At 47.8% G+C, this 19,602-nt stretch overlaps 1 protein-coding gene across 2 annotated transcripts in view; it reads left to right on the top strand.

Moving 5' to 3' along the window:
- USP46 (ubiquitin specific peptidase 46) overlaps nucleotides 1-12,523 on the top strand; it is a 54,459-nt gene extending 41,936 nt beyond the window's left edge. For both annotated transcript variants that reach the window (XM_045834516.1, XM_045834517.1), the window contains 4 exons: nucleotides 4,598-4,681; nucleotides 6,784-6,981; nucleotides 10,043-10,121; nucleotides 10,976-12,523. In XM_045834516.1, coding sequence (XP_045690472.1) covers nucleotides 4,598-4,681; nucleotides 6,784-6,981; nucleotides 10,043-10,121; nucleotides 10,976-11,077 — 463 coding nt within the window. In that variant the 3' untranslated portion in view covers nucleotides 11,078-12,523. The remainder of the gene's footprint in view (nucleotides 1-4,597; nucleotides 4,682-6,783; nucleotides 6,982-10,042; nucleotides 10,122-10,975) is intronic.
- The last annotated feature ends 7,079 nt before the right edge of the window (nucleotides 12,524-19,602 follow it).

Raw genomic sequence — 19,602 nt, 5'->3', positions numbered from 1 at the left:
AGATGACGGGAGAAAAGGCAGGGACGTTCAGAATTCGGGCTCCCTGTGGTCGCTGAGCTAACTCGGGCATTTCAGTCCTTCAGCGGGGCGAGCCCTCTTTATCATAAGAGGGTCCTGAGTAAGCTTTTTTCTTTTGAAAAGTTAAGGAATGGCCTCAGGCAAAAAGGTAAAATACGTGCAGTTATTCTTATGTGGCCTTTTCGGTATATTTGGTCTTCACTTTCATGCCTGAGTCCGTCCGCTGCGGCTCCTTCGCAGAAGCTCACCCTTGTCCTCCCGGAACTCCGTTCTGAGACCACCGGCTTCTTCTCCATCTCCCTCTCGTTTAAATTCTCATCCTCCCAGCGCCAGTGTCAGGAGGGGAGTAGCCTTGTAATTCTCCTCAAACTCTATTTTAAAAGTTAATCTTATTTTTTAAAATTTGTTTTCTACTTATTTCAAGGAACTACTTTTGTTCAAAGAGAGAGAGTGTGTGTGTGTGTGTGTGTGTATAGATATTTCCCACCACATTTCCATTAGTTTTTCTGTTCTCTTTTTCCAACCTGTGTTTCTTATCTATTAGTTTTTCTGTTCTCTTTTTCTGACTTGTGTTTCCATTTTGGTTGCTGTTACGTCGTGTTTTCTGATATCTGACACATACGTGTTCCCCGTGGCTTTCTCTTTAAGTCTTTTCTGACGTGCTAGTCTGTGGCTTTCAGACTGTGATGTGTGTTGGAATCACCGGGGGATGTTGGTAAGAACCAAGGCCCAGACCCTATTCAGCTGCAGTGATCCTGGGCCTCTGTCCATCTCCTGGGTGACTCTGATAGGGCCGGAGTTTAGGGACCACCGCTCTAGACCTTTGCCTCTCCCACAGGGGCTCTGGGACCAGCACCTTTGACATCACCTGGCGTCTCATTAGAACTGTAGCATCTCAGTCTCCCCCAGGAAGGGATGGAGGAATGAGTCAGAATCGGCATTTTGACAAGGAGATTCAGATGCGAGTGAATATTTGCAGAGCAGTGGGAATGGTGGCTCCCGGCCCTGACAGCTGTTGGAACTGCCTTGGAAAAAGCTTCAAGAACAGGAATGAGTGTCTGAGTGCTACCTGAAGAGATTCTGATGTACTTGATGGGGGTGGGGGTGGGAGGTGGAGATTGAGATTGGTTTTGAAGTTCCCCAGCTGATTCTAACAAACAGCCAGAGAGCCACCACTGTAGATTCCAGAAGGAAGCTTGCCCGCTGGCGTGCTGCTGTGGCAGACGGGCCGCAGGCGTGTGGAGCCCCTCGGCCCCTTGGAGGCTGGGCAGAGAGCCTGGGAGCGGCCATGTCCGTGCACCGTAGCTCCGTGCCGTGCAGCGTCGTCTTCTCTGTGGGTCACGGCGTGGAAGTGATCAGGAAGCGTTGCTTGAGAAATCTGTAAAATCCGTTTTTGTTAATTAATTAATTTTTAGAAAGAGGGGAAGGAAGGAGAAAGAGGAAGAGAAATATCATGTGTGGGTTGCCTCTCATGTGGCCCCCACTAGGGACCTGGCATGCAACTTAGGCATGTGCCCTGACTGGGAATAGAACCTGCGACTCTTTGGTTCGCAGCCTGTGCTCAATCCACTGAGCTACACCAGCCAGGGCTGTAAAATCCATTTTTAAACTGTTGTATTGAGTGGAAAAGTTAAGATTTTAATTTAAAAATGTACCAAATACAGACATTAACTTGGACTTGAGAGCTCTCTTTATGATATATAACCTTCCCATCCACGAACATAATCTTTTCTCTGTTTTTTTTCCAAGACTTTTTGTATACATTCCCATAAGGTTTTATAGTTTTCTTTCTTTATAAAGGGGTGCATTTTATATTAGATTTGTTCCCAAAATGTATTTTTTAAAAGTGCTTTATTCCCACTGTGACTCTTCTTGAAAGAAATACAAGAATTTTGTGCTGTTTCTCTAACCTCTTCTCTGCTTTAGTCATTTATCTTGAGCGTTGGAAAGACATCTTGACTCTCCTTCCCCTTTAACTTTTTATTGAAGAGTTTCCTCAACCTTTGTTGTCTGCTGTGGTTTCAACAGTCATGCAGTGTCAGCTGACAGGCTGGTCAGCCTCGGGGTTTCCTGCAGGGTCACCCCCCCCTTTCCTGCCTTAGTCTTGTTTTCTGCTTCTTGACTCTCAGACCCTGAAAGCATCACCCTGTCTCTCGGGGCATCAAGCTTTGAGGCAGCTGGGGCTCGGCAGGGTAGTGGTGATTTCTAAGTTTGGTCCTTAAATCAGGTACTACCTTCTGCTGTATTTCTACCTATCTGGGTCTATAAATGCTTCAGAAAACTGTCTTTGAGAAATTAGAGTAAGTAGAAAGTGTGAATTCCTACTTGCTGTTCTGCTGGCCTTGGTTATTGTGGTTCTTTCGCTGAGCGAAGAGGTTTGTCTGTGCTGTAGACTCCCAAGGGTGTGACTCCCCACCATCACCCGTGCTCACCTCTCCCCCTTCCCAGCCCCCGCCTCATTCCTCCCAGCGATTCTCCGCAGGCCAAGGAGTGCTTTCACACCAGCGACTTCCCTGAAGAGTCATCCCGCGTTCATTCAGCTAAATTTGAGACTGTAGGATGCACCAAGCACTTGAATTCCAGGGACTGAGTATAATTGCTTTCTAAGATGTTTCCTTACCTTTTGACCCCTTCTAATTCTCCCCCCACTCCCATGGTGCTGCCAGAAGTGGTGTTTTCAAAAAGCGCTGTCTGATTATGTCTTTTCCTTACCGAGGCTGTTTAGTGGGAGTCCCGGGCCGCAGGGTCCACACCAGCTTCTGAGAAATGTGCACCCCACACCTTGCGTCCATCCCTCTGCTGTGGTGTTTCCTCCGTCTGCTGTCCTTGCCACCTGTCCACCTGGCACCCTGTCCCTCTCTGAGAACCTGACTCAGGTATCACCCCTTGGGAAACGTCCTGAAGTACCCCAGTTCAAGTTCTTATTCCCCTGGGTTTCCCCCCTGCCACACTCAATACACATGCCTCTGTCTTCATTCATTCATTCAGCCAGCACATGTTATTGAGTGCTGCCCTGCGTTGGGCCTGTCCTCAGTGCCGGGGCTCTGGCAGACTGAGAGGGGAGGCAAGTAGTCAGTGAATAGGAGGCTGGTTTCAGGTAGCGGTCAGTGAGCGCTCAAAGAACATGCAGCGACGGGAGAGGGCCTGGGCGGGTTTGGAGAGAGCGTTCAGGGAAGGCTTCTCTCGAGAGGTGACAGTTATGCTGAGCTCTGAATGAGTGGAGCCAGCACGGAAACTTCTGGGAAGGAGTTACCAGCGCACAGAAGACAGCATCTGCAAGTGCCCAGAGGCAGGGAGCTTGTTGATGGTGAGATGCAGGGAGGACTGGCCTGTGTGGCCTGTGAGGCTGGGGCAGGGTGAAGCGGGGCAGGAGGGGGGTGAGGTCGGAAGGGCAGCCCGGGGCCTGCAGGGGGCTGGCCTGTCCACTGTGGCACGGAGTTTGGATTTTATTCACAAGTGCGTGGAGCTGTTGGAGGGTTTTCAGCAGGGGGATCAGTTGTGTGCAGTGACATGCGTTTACCCGGCCCTGAGCACTGCAGTGCTGTGCATGGCCCCCTTGCCCGTGTCTCTGGCACACCGAGCTCTGTGGGTGCGGGTACTGTGCTCTCCACCAGCCTCCAGCACCCGGTCCCCAGTACTGTTGGCAGGTATTTCGGGGTTTAATGAACAAACAGTCCATGTTTTCTTTTGGTAAGTTCTGTGTACGTAATGGCGTTCTCTGATTTAGTAAAAAGTGATCATTCTGGTGCTGGGACATTCCCTGTGCGTGAGGAAATGGCACAGACCTTTTCAGGACTCTGGGGCGTCGTTATATTCTGGATGTTCTCTTCAGCCTTTGAAGTTGTACCACAGGCAAGTTCAATAGAATCTCAATGACCAGACAGGAATGAAACGCCGTGACATTTAAAAATGAAAACTATAAGTAGACGATAAGGCAAATACAGATATAATATCACAGTGACATTTGTTCTTAAAAGGAGGCAGCTGGAGTTCACATCCGGGGGTGGGTGTGGGGGGCGGGGGGCGTAGGGGAGCCGGGGGTTGGAGGGGAGCAGTCCTCTCTTGACCGGGTGGGACTTTCTTAGTTCAAGATGAAGGCTGTTGTATGTGGCTGACATCCATTGTCTCCAGTGCTGTGCTCTTGGAAAATACAGACCACCCGACACACACTTCTTTTACTAATCATATAATAATGCCACCTGGCATTTTACGGGATTGACTTTTTTGGACCCAACTTCACAGTGGGTCTTTATGATAGTTAGTATTTTTCTGTTATAATTTATGTCTCCAGCTGACAGGTTTTCTCTGTTAAACCCCAAGTTTTTCCTGAATCTTTTGGAAACCTCTGTCTGTGTCCCGTTAAGTAAGGCTGTACTTGAAAACCCTGGGAAAATTATGGTCCGGTCCCGCAGACACGCTCTCAGGGTGGCAGAGTGCCGACTTGTAAGGAGGAGCTTTTCTCATCCCTTCTTTCCCCCACTCACTCAAAAATGACCCCGCAGGTCAGAGAGGGTTCCAGACGCAGTGTCCTGAGCACAACGTGGACTCCTTTTTAAGTCGTAAACATTTTTCTCTGCAGAGACTTCAGCAACACAGAAACGCTGTGTAGTGAGCAGAAGTATTACTGTGAAACCTGCTGCAGCAAACAGGAGGCCCAGAAAAGGTGCGTGAAGGATTGAGCTTGAGGGTGGCTTGGTGTGCGAGGAGGAGCCTGCCCGTGCAGCCTGGCGGGTGGGGTTCTACATCCAGGCTGCACAGGCTCACGGCCAGGTCTCTGGGGGAAGTCAGCCGCCGTCCACACTGTAAAAACAGGGACGCGAATGCCAGCCCGCCTCGGAACGTTGTCCACCTGTCGGAATGTTTGCTCCTGGGTTCATTCGTGTGCGTTCAACAGCTATTTATTGGGTGCTACTGTGTGCCCGACAGTGTGCTGGGTAAGCAAGTGGTGATCAAGTGTTGTAATCACTGTCACCTTGGGGCTCAAGGGAAAGTATAAAAAGGACTTAGCATAGTAATAACACACAGTTGTCACCCAGTCACCTTGTTAGTATTGCCTAAATGTTGGGACTTCCTTATTTAGCAGATAGAAGAGGTTAAACAATTAGTTAATTACTAAGGAATCTCGAGGAAAGCAATAACAATGCATCAGTTACATGGGCAGGTGATCAGAAAGTCACCACATTCTGAACGGATGTGGGACCCAAGGTTGCCCATGTTCTTCCCAGCACCCAGCAGCCAGTCAGAGCTCTTGGACAAGCTGAGATAACCAGTGATTCCCTGTTATGTCCCCCTAGAAGCCAAAAATCTTGACACTTTCATTATCCCATGAAGCCTTACTGTGAGTTAAATTTGCCCTGCCCGTGGTTGTGGAATGTTCACGGTAACTCACAGATGCTCATTACTGCCATCTGAACCCTCAGGGGCCCATAGCGGCGGGCAAAATAACCTCTCTGCCCAGCCTCCTCCAACACGCACGTCTTGCTGCGTCTAAACTTAAAACAGTTTGGTCATGGTGGCAGGTGGAGTGGACTGGAGGCGGGAGGTAGTTGGCTGTCATTAGCAGTCAGGGGAGCTCGCCTCTGCTCCCGTCTGTGGAATCTGAGTCAGCCTGAGGCCAGCCCAGGCCTCCTTCTGTGGCACGAAGGTGTTTTCCGTTCAGCCCTGAAGGTCATTAAAATGTCATATGTTCCTACAAAATATGGGGTTCCCCATAATTCATATGTTTCTGCTGATGTTATCATGGTTATTGTTATGAACAAGGTCTTACCTTAATAGATTCCTAAATAATATTCTCTTAAAATTTGTTCTTTTCAAATAATATGCATTGAAATGTACACAAGTGGAGAAGAATTTCCAATAGGTCAAGGCACTCATAGACTGGGGGTCCTGGAAGACAACTGGAAGATTCCCTCTTCTAGTAAACTATATAAACTTGTCATCTTTGTGACTTTTTACTAGGGAATATTAATGGTCACCTTAGTGACAGAAGGTTGCCGTGTTTATGTAAGTTTGAGAAATGCTGCATCAAACAAGAGGAAAAACAGTCCCTTTCCTGCAAGGAGGAGCCTCCACGCAGAGAGTGGCGTTGTCCAGCCTGGACACAGAAACCCACCCCGAGTCCGTAGTGGGCCCAGGGCTAGCATCCCTGGGGCCGCAATGAGCCCAGTTTGGGAAACGGAGCCCCGAGCCAACCCCCGCCTTTTATGAGTGAGAGAAGTGAGAGCCGGAGAAGGGAAATGACTTGCTCGGGCACAAAGGGAGTGAGAGTGAGCCTGGCACGTTCGCTTTGCTGATGCCGGTGGTTTGCAGTGTCTGAACCTCCCCGCTGGTTCTCGGAACCTGGCAGGCCGGACGCACCCTTCTGCTTGTCCTCGCCTCAACTTCCTGTTCCCAGGAGCTCTCTCCGTCCTCTCCTTGGTCTCAGGAAGGGGTCTGGGGGGGATTGTCCAGACACTGCTCCCCCCTGGGGGGCCAAGGGCAGTAACAGCAGTTGCGAGTCCTATTTTTATTGATGCAGAGGTTCTGGAATGTCTCCTTTAACCAGACAGACACCTGTTGCAATTTTTCTGTCCCCGACTGTGCTCAAGTTCACAGAGGATGTAGGATAAGTCAGTTCTAAATAAGCGAGCCTGCTTTTAGTCTTGTGAGTGCTTTGGTGGTTTGCAGTTGGTTCGACCCTCCCGTTCTCTGTCTGTGCAGGCGGCAGTGGGTTCTGTTCCCCTAACGGGGTGGGCACAATTGATTTTCTATTTCCTGGCTTCTTAGGATGAGAGTCAAAAAGCTGCCCATGATTTTGGCCCTGCACCTAAAGCGGTTCAAGTACATGGAGCAGCTGCACAGGTACACCAAGCTCTCCTACCGGGTGGTCTTCCCGCTGGAACTCCGGCTCTTCAACACCTCCAGCGACGCGGTGAACCTGGACCGCATGTACGACCTGGTCGCTGTGGTGGTTCACTGTGGCAGGTAAGGGCGGGCGGGCCACACGTGCGAGGAAGCCTTAGGGTCGTCCCTGTGCTGAACAGGCTCCACTGGCCCCTTCCTGGGCTGAGACTCAGTAATAAGGGGACTTTGGGGAATCTCTCCCAAGTTCTTGTTTATGTACTATCTCAGAATATGTGTAAACATACATACACACACACACACACAGAAAATGAAATGAAACAGGTGGCATTATAATCAGTTATCTAAATGTTCTATCATAAGGGAAATGCTAAATCTCCATTGGTTATAAATGATGCTTGGGAGGAGTTTGAAACAACATGGATGCATAAATGTTTATGCTATATGATTGTAATTCTTAAAAAGCCAGGTTACTATTATGTGATTTCACAAGTATCGTAAGATGTACAAATAAAGACTGGATGTAGTGGATCAGAGTTAATTTCTTGGCATTTTGGATGATTGGAAATAGACCTTTAAGAAATTCTTTGCGCACTTCTCAGCCTGCCCCCAGCACTCCAGAGGATCACAGGACGAGAACAGAGAGAGAGAGGGTGGGCCCCTGGACCTGGGAGAGCAGGGTATCTCGGAGTCCTTTGATCAGACACTTCTTGTCCCATGATTCGGAAATGTCTAAGCGTGAGGAAGTCTGCGGAGAATCCCCCTTTGTTCTTCTGCTGCTCAGCTGGGGTTGGGTTTGTTCTCCTCCGGGAGGCACAGCTTTGCCCCACCCTCTCGGGTTTTAGATGCGGACCTGCCACAGGGCCGGTGTCTTCTCCCCACCTGCCGGGATTGGCTGTGGTGGAGGGGCTGTCACCAAGAGGGTGCACAGTCTCCCATGGAGAGTGGACAGATGTTCTCGTAACCCCGCCCCGGGGCGGGCAGCATCGGGAACAGTGGCTTCCCAGCAGAAGCGTCCCGTTCTGTCCTGCGCATGTTAGCTTCACCTCGAGGGGTATTTCATGTTCTCAGTAAGTCACATTTGTCAGCCAGTCATAAGCCAGCTTTGTGTTCCCCTTGGAGAATAGTTCTAGCAGTTATTCTTTGAAAGAACTCAGGGGTCCAGTGATCTGGAAGCCAGCCAGGACCACCGGTGGGACCAGCGGTTGGGAGGAGGGGGAGGTTTTGGGGAGGCAGAGCCTGGTTCCTGGAGGGCACTGTGACAGAGGCAGGCGGTGTAGACAGGTGGTGGGGAAACGGAAGCGCTCAGATGTGGAGGGTGTGGGCAGGTTTTCAGTATGGGTCTCTGTGTGTGCCGGCTCTAACCCCTGGGAGCGCTGGTGAGGGCAAGGCAGAGACCCCGCAGATCGTGGGGCGAGTGGATGTTGGGCTCTGGAACAGTCAGTGTCTGTAACAGAGACACAAGGTCGGAGCAGCCCCGGCAGCAAGGACAGAAGGTGCCGAGTCATGCATGCTGCTTGCTGGGATTCTTGAAATTCTTCCCCTCCCGAGGCACGGTTTTTCTGGTCCCGGAGCCAGGCTGGCTGAGGGCGCTGGAAAGCTCTGAAGTTGGGGAGCTAAGCTTCCATTCCTTCATTCCAGTATCTCCTGGCCCATGTTTGCAGTGGGCGCACTGATTTCTGCTGCGAGTATTTTTTGAAACCCTGTTTGCTGGGTTCGGAGGCAGGCCCTGAAGGTACAGCAGTGAGCGGGACAGGAGGCCCTGCCCTCGTGAAGCCGAGGAGCTGGTGGGAAAGCCAATTAACAAGTGAACCCCGCAGCCTGCCTCGACCCAAAACAAACCACACAGTCATGACTTTGGTTCGGGCTCTGAGGAATGAACAGGGTGATAAGAGAGCAAGGGGAGCTACCTCCCCTGAAGGGGAGGTGATTGGCACAGATTTATCCACCGAGGTGACATTTTAGCTGAGGCCTTGGAAGAGGATGGTTTCAGGCAGTTACACCCAGTGCCAACGCCCAGCTTGTGAGTGGTCGTGTGTGTGGAAATGGGACCAGCGGGCTGGAGCTCAGAGGACTGGGGAGGAGTGGCTGGACGCAGTTGGAGAAAGGCAGGAGCCCATCGGGTGGGTCATCCCGTTTTTAAGGAAAGCAAACAAAGGCAAATCCAGCCTTTCGGCTTCAATGGTGCCTTGAGAAAAACAAAAACAACACAAAACTCCAAATTTAGGATTAACATCCTCTCATTTCTGCAAACCTAACTACATAGCAACAGCTGTTTAGTTCTTTTCTACTTCTTCCCTTATTGTGTCGTGCGTACCTTTTTCAGTGCTTGTTACTATACATTGTGGATTATTAACACCTTTCTGAAACTTAGATCATGTCACTCCTCAGAATTTCCCTGGGTCTTCCTGGCTCGCTCACAGCAAGTCCAAAATCTTAACCACAGTCCCCCAGCCCCTCTCTGGCCTCCTCCCCGCCACCCTCCTCCGGCCAACTCGCTCCGGCCTCCCTGCTGTTCTGTGAACACAGCAAGACCTTCGCACTTGCTGCCCTCTGGTCCTGAAACCTCCATCTAATAGAGTCTCGTGGCTTATCGGCCCCCCACACCCCCACAGTCATTTCCTTCAGGGAACCTTCCTTCTCCGATCCCATGTTGTCAGAGAGGCCTGCTTTCGTCACTGTAGACCAAGTAACACCTTCCCTCCACACTCACTACGTAGTTCGTCTGTTCTCTCCATGGCTCTTACCACCACTGGAAGCACGTTTTCATTTCAGTTTGTTTTCTGCCTATTTCATACCTGCCCCCCAAAGTGGGGCTTGGTTTTATTCACTGCTTTTTTTCCCCCGACAGCCAGAATAGGATCTGGCACATAGTAGGTATACAGTGATTATTTGTTCATTTTAGTTGAATTTGAATGTCTGTTTTCCCACTGGCTTGCGAGCCCTCAGGAGACTGACGTTTCTCTCATCTCCGCACTCCCTCGTGCCCAGGACAGCGCGGGCGCCTGGCTCTGCTCCGTGAACGGGCCCGAGGAGCGTGGTCATGTACTCGCCTCTGCCACGTGCTCTGTCTCGGCGGGAGCTTCTTCTAGTGGGTCACTGCTTGTAGGGAACGACCTGGAGTTTTATGACGAAGAAGATCTTAGTGATCTTGGTTACTTCCCTTTTTTTTGTTCTTTTCCAGCGGTCCTAATCGTGGGCATTATATTACTATTGTGAAGAGTCACGGCTTCTGGCTTTTGTTCGATGACGACATTGTAGAGGTGGGTGTGCGGGGCCTTCTGCAGCAGGGGGAGGGACGGGGCGGTATTCTGGGGAATGCGTGGGTGTGGACGTTTTCTAAAATAGGCCTGTTCTCCCATAGTCTGATTTTAAAATAACTTACATGTCTCTCAGAACTCAAATTCTACTGCTTCCCATTCTCTGTGCAGGGAGAATAGGTGTGATTGTGGGCTTGATACTGGGCTTTTGTTAACTGATCAGCCACACACGTGGGATCTTTATGCCACATTAAATCATATTTATTTGTAAGTTCTGTTTCCTAGTGTGATTAAAGCCCTCTCTGGTGCAGACCAAATAATAAACTTTAAGGTTCTATTAAAATTCTCTCATTATACCATATTTTTCTTGTATTGGTTATTATTTAAAAAATGATTTTTCAGTCTGTTGAACCTGGAAATCTTTATGTAACATCAAAGTATGCCATGTGTTGATTTTGTTGTAAAGGAATACTGGCTGGAGAGAAGGCAACACTGAAAGATGTGGTCTGGTTTGGCCCGCTAGGGTAAAACGAAAGGGAAGGAAAGAGTCGGGGTCATTCCCCAAACTCTCCAGTTTTCCGTTGGAAAGACAGAAGTCCTGGCTTCTTCAAAGAGCGCCCACACGTGGCTGCTGATCGGCTGAGGGGCAGCCCTCTTTCCCAGAGAGTTACAATGTCTATAATCCCGTCTCTCTGCCGAGCCTGTGGAATCTCCCCTTCGCTGTGGAACGTTCCCCATTGTAATTGCATAGCCAACAACGTTTCTTGCATTTTTCTTGTGCATTCCATTAGTTTTTCTGTCCTCCTGCCAGTAATCACGTTGACCAGATATATTGTTTTATTTCTTTTTTATTGCAGAAAATAGATGCCCAAGCTATTGAAGAATTCTATGGCCTGACATCAGATATATCAAAAAACTCAGAATCTGGCTATATTTTATTCTATCAGTCCAGAGAATAACTGCAGGACTGCGAGACTAGCGCGCCTGGGGGAAGCGTTCGCAGCACGGTCACCTGGTCTCTCTGCGGACTTCCTCCCTCCCCGGCAGCCACCAGTGGTGTCACTCCAAGTCTCCGTGGTCTGGCTGTGTTAGACTCTCTCTCCCTTCGTTTTTTACACGCAGCACTACTCGTGGTTTCGTTTTAGTCCGAGGTAGAGTTAACCGCAATCAGGTTGTAGTCAGATTTATACAAATAACAGTCGCTAATGTTAAGATTGGGTCAATGCTATGCCACTGGCTGAATGAGAATGACGTTTATTTCCCAGAATGTCTGCAGTCTGTTTGGGGTCTTTGCTGACCTTCCTACGTGGTTTCCAGGGCCTCCTTTCGATGCATTCCTTTCACTGGCCCCTGGAAACACGGCTGCCCGTGGGTAGCTTCCCTGCCTCTCATCCGACAGAAGGCCGGAACAATTGGGTAGATGTTCTCCTCTAGGGCTGCAACTATAGCTTTAAGTTTGTGGAGTGAAATTGTTTAAAAATGAGTAACCTCAATACTGAACTCGCCCCCCAGGTGGCACGCAGTGTCTAGCATGTGCCCGGGGCTGCGCTCACCCAGCCATTCCCTGGGGGGCAGGGGTGGGGGGAGAGTGGGCAAAGCAGGTTGGGAGCTCAGGGCAGGCAAAGCCAAGAGGAGGAAGCTTTTGTTGGGGAGTAAACAGTTCCTTTTCTTACCTTTTTACCAAAACCACGTTTCAGGAAAATAACTCTTTGCTGTTTGTTTTTAGTGATACTTGCTTCTCTAAGGTCCTGTGAGTTGTATCAAGCCTCTATGGCACGGCTAAGCTTTCCAGGGTATCCTCCCAGACCTGCTGGCATTATGCAGCCTGTGGTCGCAGGGCGGGGACACCGCGGGGACGGCCTCCGGCACAGCCCTCCGTAGCTGGTCAGTGCCGACACGACACCGTGCTTCTTCCGGAAGGACGCCCGCACAGCACCTTCACTGCAGTCAGCCTCCTTGTACAGCTGTTCACTCGCAAACATCTCGGTCTGTGTGCCGAGGCACCGGCCAGTCCCCGGGGGAAGGCTGGGGTGAGCTGGGCGCGAGGGCGGCTCCGAGGAAGTGTCCGTGGGTGGGGGGAGGGGAGGACGGAACAGCATGGCAGCGTTTCTTTGGCTCAGGCTCCCAGAATGCTTGACCAGACGGAGATTTTTGGAAGAACCTCATCTCACCATAGTTACTTTTACTTTTTCCACTTTTGTTATATATGTATTTATTAGATCATTTGAGTATTGGTACCTTTTGTTAAAAGGGTCAACATGGTGTTTTGCTGTCGAGCTGGTTTTTGGTTTCCTACAAATACTATGAGTCGTACACCTTTCTCTGGGAAGTCCGTTGACTTCCACACACTATGATATACTGTGAACACATTATTTTGTTACCTAATAAATCAGTGAACGAACATGCGAACGTTTGGCATAATGTGAACTAAAATGGAAGTTGAAAATGTTAATGGCCATTTTGCAACAATTAAGAGCGTAGCACTTTATCTAGATGAAAACTGGATTTCTTATCTCTGAAATACCTTGAACTGTTTATTGCTCAGAACTTAAGTAAGCATGCCAACACTTCATTTGTTCACGCTGGAAGTGGAATGTCTTACTTGTCACTGGAGAAGACAAAACAGGGTGATCTTCACGTTATTTTATACGAGTGACAGAAATATACCTTGCCTTGTTTAGAGGCCAATTCATATTTATAAATACTTTGTCTCGTTTTTTCCTCCATGACACATGTGCAGTAACCCCTTACCGGGAAGGTGAGTTTTTATTCTGTCTTTAAGGAGAGACAGTGTCCAAGGGAAGGTGATCGAGATAGGGAACTGTCTGTACCATATATATATATAACCCATATATTTGACTGCAGGTTGCAAAGTTTAAAAAAGTGATGGTTGATATCTAATATATTTGGAATTGATTCATAAGAAAAACTATTAAAATTATCTTTGAAATAACTCTCGAAGCTAATTTATTAGAAAAAAAAGTTTCATTTGGTAGCCTGTGTCAGTGACACCTGAATGCAGAGTCGTAGATTCAGTCAGGTGACACAGGAAATGAAGATCGGAAAACGACCAAAGCCCACTTAGCCTCCGACACTCCATCAGCTTTTTAAACTTGAGAGCTATCTGGTCATTTCTTCCCTCTTCCTCTTCAATTAACGAAACGAACACTAGGCAGCTACATTTCCCCCCCGTGGTTTCACTTTATATGGAGACAGTAGCATGCAAACACTTTTTAATTTTGCGTCCTTTACTCGCAAAGCCGAGACCCATGTGGGACACTCGAGACCATTCTGAGGTCGCCATGGCACAGTGCACAGCGCTGTTCCCGCAGACGGCCAGCGTTCCTGTGTGTCAGGTGCCGGCAGGAGTGAGGTCCACTGTGGTGGTGGTGGTGTTTTTTTTTCTTAACTGCTGGGTGTTTTAAAATAAGTTATAGTGTTTTACAGTTTAAAAAAGAGAAGAAATATTGGGTTGGCCAAAAAGTTCGTTTGTTTTTTTCCGTAAAATAAGTGACACATTTTTTCATTTTCACCAGAAGCTTTATTGATTTGGATATTTTGAGTATGTCGGCTGTCTTCTGCATTGTATAATATTGATTGTTCTCAATTAATGTCTTGATTCGATCACTATCAACTTCAACTGGTCTACCGACCGTGGAGCACTGTCCAGCGAGAAATCTCCAGCATGAAACTTCACAAGCCACTTTGACACGATCAGTCACAGCACCTTCCCTGTACACTGCACAAATCTTTTTTTGCATTTTAGTTGTGTTTTTGCCTTTCTTGAAATAATGAACCATACTATGCTGAAAATGTTGCTTATTTTCTTTCATCTTCAATATTAAAATGACTACCAGAAATTCACCAATTTTGATAAGCTTTTCTTAAAAATGCGCAGTGAGACGACAGCTGCCACAATACAATCTAACAAAATTGTTTCAAATGAAGTTAAAGACATTTAAGTGCTACTGGAGCCATCTGACGGGAAAAAAAATAAACAAACTTTTTGGCCCAGCCAATATTTGCTTTATGGGGTATTAGTGGTTTAGCCTCTAGAGTGTGGCACAGTGTGCTAACACGCCCTTTGTTTGAAGGTGAGTTTTGGTAAATGCTAACACCGGTCGGTCCTGGTGAGGGATGTGTGTTCCATTCCGAGGCTGTACGAAGGGGCCTGGTTTGGAGGGAGCCAGGGCACGGCACGAGGGGGTTGGTGTGAATGGGAAGCCGGCTGTGTGTGGTTTTATAGCCTGGTATATTTTGGATTTCAGATGAAATGGGGAAAAATGATAGAAACAGTCCCTGTGCGTATATTTCCACGGACACCCTTCATTTCATGGGCATGCCTAACAATGAACCGTGTTCTAACTGGAGCTGAGGACTTATTTTAGATATTGGAGTGTAACTTTATTACAGATGGACTTTATCTTTAAACATTGCATTTTGATCAACTTTGTATATTCACATGTATTAAAATATTGTGCACTAAATGTTCTGCCCTCCTTTGCTGTCATATGGTCAAGGCGTTTTCCAGCACTATCGTGATTCACTCATGGAAATGGCATGGGTCAGGGAAAATTATTCCTACTTTTCCGCCTAATTAAATTTCTGTTTTTCAGTATTACATTAATTTATTTTGGGCTTCCATTTCTGTGTAGTCAAAATAGTTACTGTATGTGTGTGGCACTCATGTGACTTTGTTGCTAAAAAAATTTAGTTTTTATTTAAAATAATCTGTACCTTAATTTTAAAAAATGTAACCAATTCAAGCACTTTAAGCAATAATGTCAATCTTGTGAAATTTCAATCAGTTTAACACCCTGCCTCTAAAATTGTTTGCTAAATAAATAAATAAATACATAGGAATTCTCTTCCTAGAGAATTATATCCGGGTAATGTTATACACATGGACTTAAAATCCTTTCTATAAAAATGTGAGTCATTGGTCAGTCTCATATGTAGGTAATTATCCCAGACTTAATTCCAAAGCAGTGGAAATGTAAACATTCTGGTCATTGTGATATATAAAGACAGTGCTACTCTCAAGGTTGATAAAATCAGTGTTCTGGAGATAACTTACTGCTTTTTTGAGTGAAAAGACCAAAAGAATTAATCCAGAAACCTGTATCCAGGGAACAGCCAATTGAGCATATCACTGGAAAAAAGAAATAAGGGTAGGTAGTTATGCATAACAATGAGTTGCTTAGCTGGGGCTTTGCACATACAGTCTACCAGTTACGAAATAAAAGATTTGCTCCCCAAAGAAGGACGTGGCCTCCAGCTCTGTGATCCCGTCAGCCCCTGGTTTTTAGGAAAGAGTGGGAGTGCCGTGCTGGCCCTGCAGTGCTGGCAGCCAGGCCCAGGCTGCGGGGCGGGTTTTGAGCTGTGGGGACCCCCACCTGGGTGCACTTCACTTCCTGTGCTGGGCCACCAAAGGGGGCGCAGGTGCAGGTCCATGTCCTGTGGTCTCACGGTGTGGCCTCCTGGAGCTGAGACTCAAGCTTGCTATGAACACGCCCAAAGCTTTCCCCCCAACCCGGCACTCGAGGGGTCCACGCGTGGGTATCGGGTTGCCTGTCATCTCATACATTTGTTTGGGCCCAATTATGCAAATATAAACCCATAGACCGAGGGCAGGACAATGAGCCATGACATCTCTCTGTTTCCATCCTTTGTTTCTTGGGACAATCAGTGATGCTAAGGCCCTTCACTCTACAGCTGGTCTCCAGTTGGACCTGACTGAGCTGGAACAGAGGCTTGCTGGGGAAGTTACTTATATCTAGCGTGAAGGCTATGGGAGGGAAGGTCCTCCAGAAAATGTTTGTCTAGGCCTCCTTATGTTCATCTGTCAAATGGTGGTGAGGTCTGTCATCACCAGTGGGACACAGTTTCTGGGGAATGAGAAACTTCCTCTGCCTGTCTTTAGTGAGACTTAAAATCCCTTTAACAAAGGCTAAAGTCTTCCATTTCCAAAGAAAGCATATTTGCTAAGTCTTTTTCTCCCGAGGGAACATTTTGACTGTGGGGATAGTACTGAAGACCGACCACTGAGACTTGTCCTAGGGATGTCTCTGGTGGATAGATTTTTAAGTGAGGTAGCATCTACTACATGCTCAGTGTTGTGATCAGAGTTAGGGGGTAACATAGTGAAGCAGGTGGGACCCTCTTTTGGGTTTTTTGTTTCAGGGGGAAAATAGATCTGGGGAAAGAAGTTTACATTGTGGAAATATTATGTGTGGGGTGGGGTGGGGAATTCATCAGTTTGGCAGTTTGGTATTTGGCCTGGGTCTTCCCAGGCAGATGGGCGTTGCCTCAGATGGGTACTGTTAGATAAAGTGGGACTGTTTTGTTTTTTCACTCTTGGATCCACTTCCTGGAGCTCCACTGTCCTCCCTGCCTGCTCTCACTGTTGCCCGAGCGTGCCTTGTAGCTCCTTCTAGTGAGGACACAACTTTTCAAACAACACACAAGTCTGCTATGTTGCAGCAAAGGGCTCGAGCACCTTCCCTCTTAATTCTCATGTTAAAACAGCCAGAACATTGAAAGCCATAACAGTAGATTTTATGAATCAAACATCTAAACAATTTCTTTTACATTATTGCAAATGATTAGAAATAGGCATGAGAGCTTTTAAGCTATGTGACTAATTATTTTATTGCTTACCAACCTGTGTTTCCTTTTTGGGTTTCCTTGTTTCATCAGTGCTCTACACAGCACAGGAGGAGCTTACAAAGAAATGAAAAACAACTTTGTTGTGGTTATGGGACACCAGAGTCAGAAATGACATTATATTCGGTGACGAGGATTCCTAATTTTGTGCTCGTCTCCCAGGTGATGATTCATAATAAAGTTTTAACAACCTCGGGCGTCATACTCACGTTGTAAGTCACACACGTGCGTTCCTCCCTTTTCCCCCCTCAGATGAGCGCACAGGATGTGTTGAGGCAGTGTGGAACTCCACAGAAGCCAGCCCTTCACGGGAAGTCGGGCACTTGGGGTGCGGGTTGAAATCCTGTTTTGTTCTTATCTCCTTGTTGAAGTATTGAGCTTCCAGAAGAAAACTGAGACTTAGATTTGACTCAGCTGGAAGCAAAACAATTTGATGGTTGAAGCCACCATTTCTCTATATTTAACCAAGTCCTTTGATCCAACTCAACTGTATTTGTGTTTCTGAGTCTCTCTCAATTGACCTTACCTGACAAAACGTCCTGCGTTGTGAAAATAAACACAGGAAAAATGTACGAGTGTGCCTTCCTGCCTTCTGCAGCAAGGCCGGAGAGCTCACCTCCCAGCTGAAAATTGCTTATTTCCCATACGAGAGGATAAATACTTTGTAGCAACTTACAAAACCAGTGTGAATAAACTCATACTGTTGGTCCCCCTGCCAGCCCCATAATAACTTGTTTGAAAACCCTGAAAAGAAGTTATAACTGCATATTTTCCCATCTCTGCTACCCCAAAGCCCAGAGAACAAAAATAAGTTATCGATTGCTAGCCTAACTATGTTGTACATCCCCCTTGGCTTAGGCTTCCGTGAAGTTGGGGAGAAGGCTGTGGAGTGGATAAAAACCCTCTTCCTGAATGTCCACTGATAGGCCTGGGTCTTTAAACTTTGTCAGTTGGGGAGTTGTGAGGGTTTATGATGGACAACCTCACCGAGAATCTGGCCTTAGGTGGGAGTTTGTACAGGATGTAGAAGAATGAGGGGGTGTGGGTCTCAGGCATCAGCGGGGGGAAAAAAGACCTTTCTAACATTACTTCTTGGCTTCTAGCCTTGGTCTCTGCTGTAGTCTATGCACTCGCCCCGCAGGATTCGTTGGGACCCCGGGGAACCCCACAAATGCTGTTAGTTGATTGATATACAACCTACAGATTCTCTGCTCTTTGCTGTTGCCCTGACCTTGATCTCTGGTAGAAGAATTTTAGACACAATACAATAGTAGCTTGAAAAAGCCCTGCTGGACTTAGTCCAGGTTCCAGTATGGGCAGGCCCCTAGCTGGTGCCATTGCCATAGCCTGTGGGGACGCATAAGAGTTCAAGTCCTGAATGTGGCTTCCTGTTTGATGACATTGGAGGTCTGTCATCTAAGTCAGTTGTTGGACTTAATTTGTTGAGGAAGGGGCTCTTCTCCATAGTCGCCAAGGGACAGACACACAATTGTTAAAACAGTAAAGAGCAGCGAGTAGCTGGTTTGGTAAATAAGTTCCCGAGTGCTACGCTATACTGTTTCATTTTATTTACCACCACCCCCCCGCCCCCCGTCCCCTGCCAACATTTTCCAGGCATGAAAGGCATGGCTAAAGAGGAGTGAGAAAAAGAATAGCAGCCCCTGATAGACACAATCTTGCCGGAAATACCTCCGCCTCGGATTTGTTTGGAGCTGGCTTGCCTGGGTTGGGCCACAGTGTCTGCTGGTTGGACATCATCTCACAGAACACTGAGCTCAGGCAAGGTCATGCTGTGACCATTGTGAAGTGAAACAAAAAATATGACAACTTCATAATTCTATGTAAACACAGACAAAAACAAGGTCACTGCGAACCACAACATGCCAAACACCCCACCCTCCCACCAAATCTGAGCCACTCTTGCTGCTCTCATCTGTCCTAGATGAGCTTTGTTAAGATGCTGAATACATGGTCAAAGAATTAGCCCCACTTCTTGACCACACCCAACCCAGAGCAAACCCCTGTTCCTCAAACCCTCCCCCATTCCCATACGTTCCCTCTGACACCCTCTTACTGAGCAGGCCCTCCTTTCCCACGGTGCGTGGTCTCTTGCTGCTATGAGGTTAAATGCAGTTTGTTCTACCACGGTTGTGTTCCTGGTGCCCCGGCTGGAGGACATGAACAGAGGAGTGTGCTGAACTGACAAGGGAAGCCACTTCCTGGGGTCAGCCTGGGTCTGCTGCTCTCGTGGGTGGGAGGAAGAGGAGCCACACACATTCAAGGTCGCCATTCCTGTCCTAAGTCATCTGACTTACAGTCATTCCCGCCCAGAGGGGATGGTGGTGTTTGGGCTGGATGCCCCGAGGAGCTTCTTACAAGTAACTTTAGATAAATCTAGACTTCCATTTTTCCTAACCCGTAAAGTGAAGTTCAAACAGGGATGAGATGTGTAGAAACTGCTGGAAAGCACCATAGGGATCCGACATGGTGATTATGAGTGGGATATGGTGAGGCTGGCAAGCTTTGTTCTTTGCCTATCAATTCCTGGCACCTCCACACCTACCCTTAGACTCTCTCAGGCTCAGAGAGGCTGGAGCCCTTGAGTTCACTGAGGTGTCAGAACCCTTATTTGAGGCAGGATCTGGAATCAGTAAGATGGGGTCCGAGTCCCACCTACAGGGAGAGTACATAGTCTACTTCAAGAATTCCAATATTCTCCAACAGAGGGGGTTCCAGTTCTGTCTGGATCTTGTTACTTATGCTAAAGAGCTTTTTAGAATCAGAGGGCTGGAGTGGGGTGGCAAGGCTGAGGGTCCGA

This window comes from Phyllostomus hastatus, unplaced genomic scaffold (genome assembly GCF_019186645.2).
Source record: "Phyllostomus hastatus isolate PE091 unplaced genomic scaffold, TTU_PhHast_1.1 phas_contig_196, whole genome shotgun sequence".
Classification (NCBI taxonomy): domain Eukaryota; kingdom Metazoa; phylum Chordata; class Mammalia; order Chiroptera; family Phyllostomidae; genus Phyllostomus; species Phyllostomus hastatus.
The sequence above is the reverse complement of the archived record's forward strand: the minus strand, read 5'-3'. Positions and strand labels throughout refer to the sequence as shown.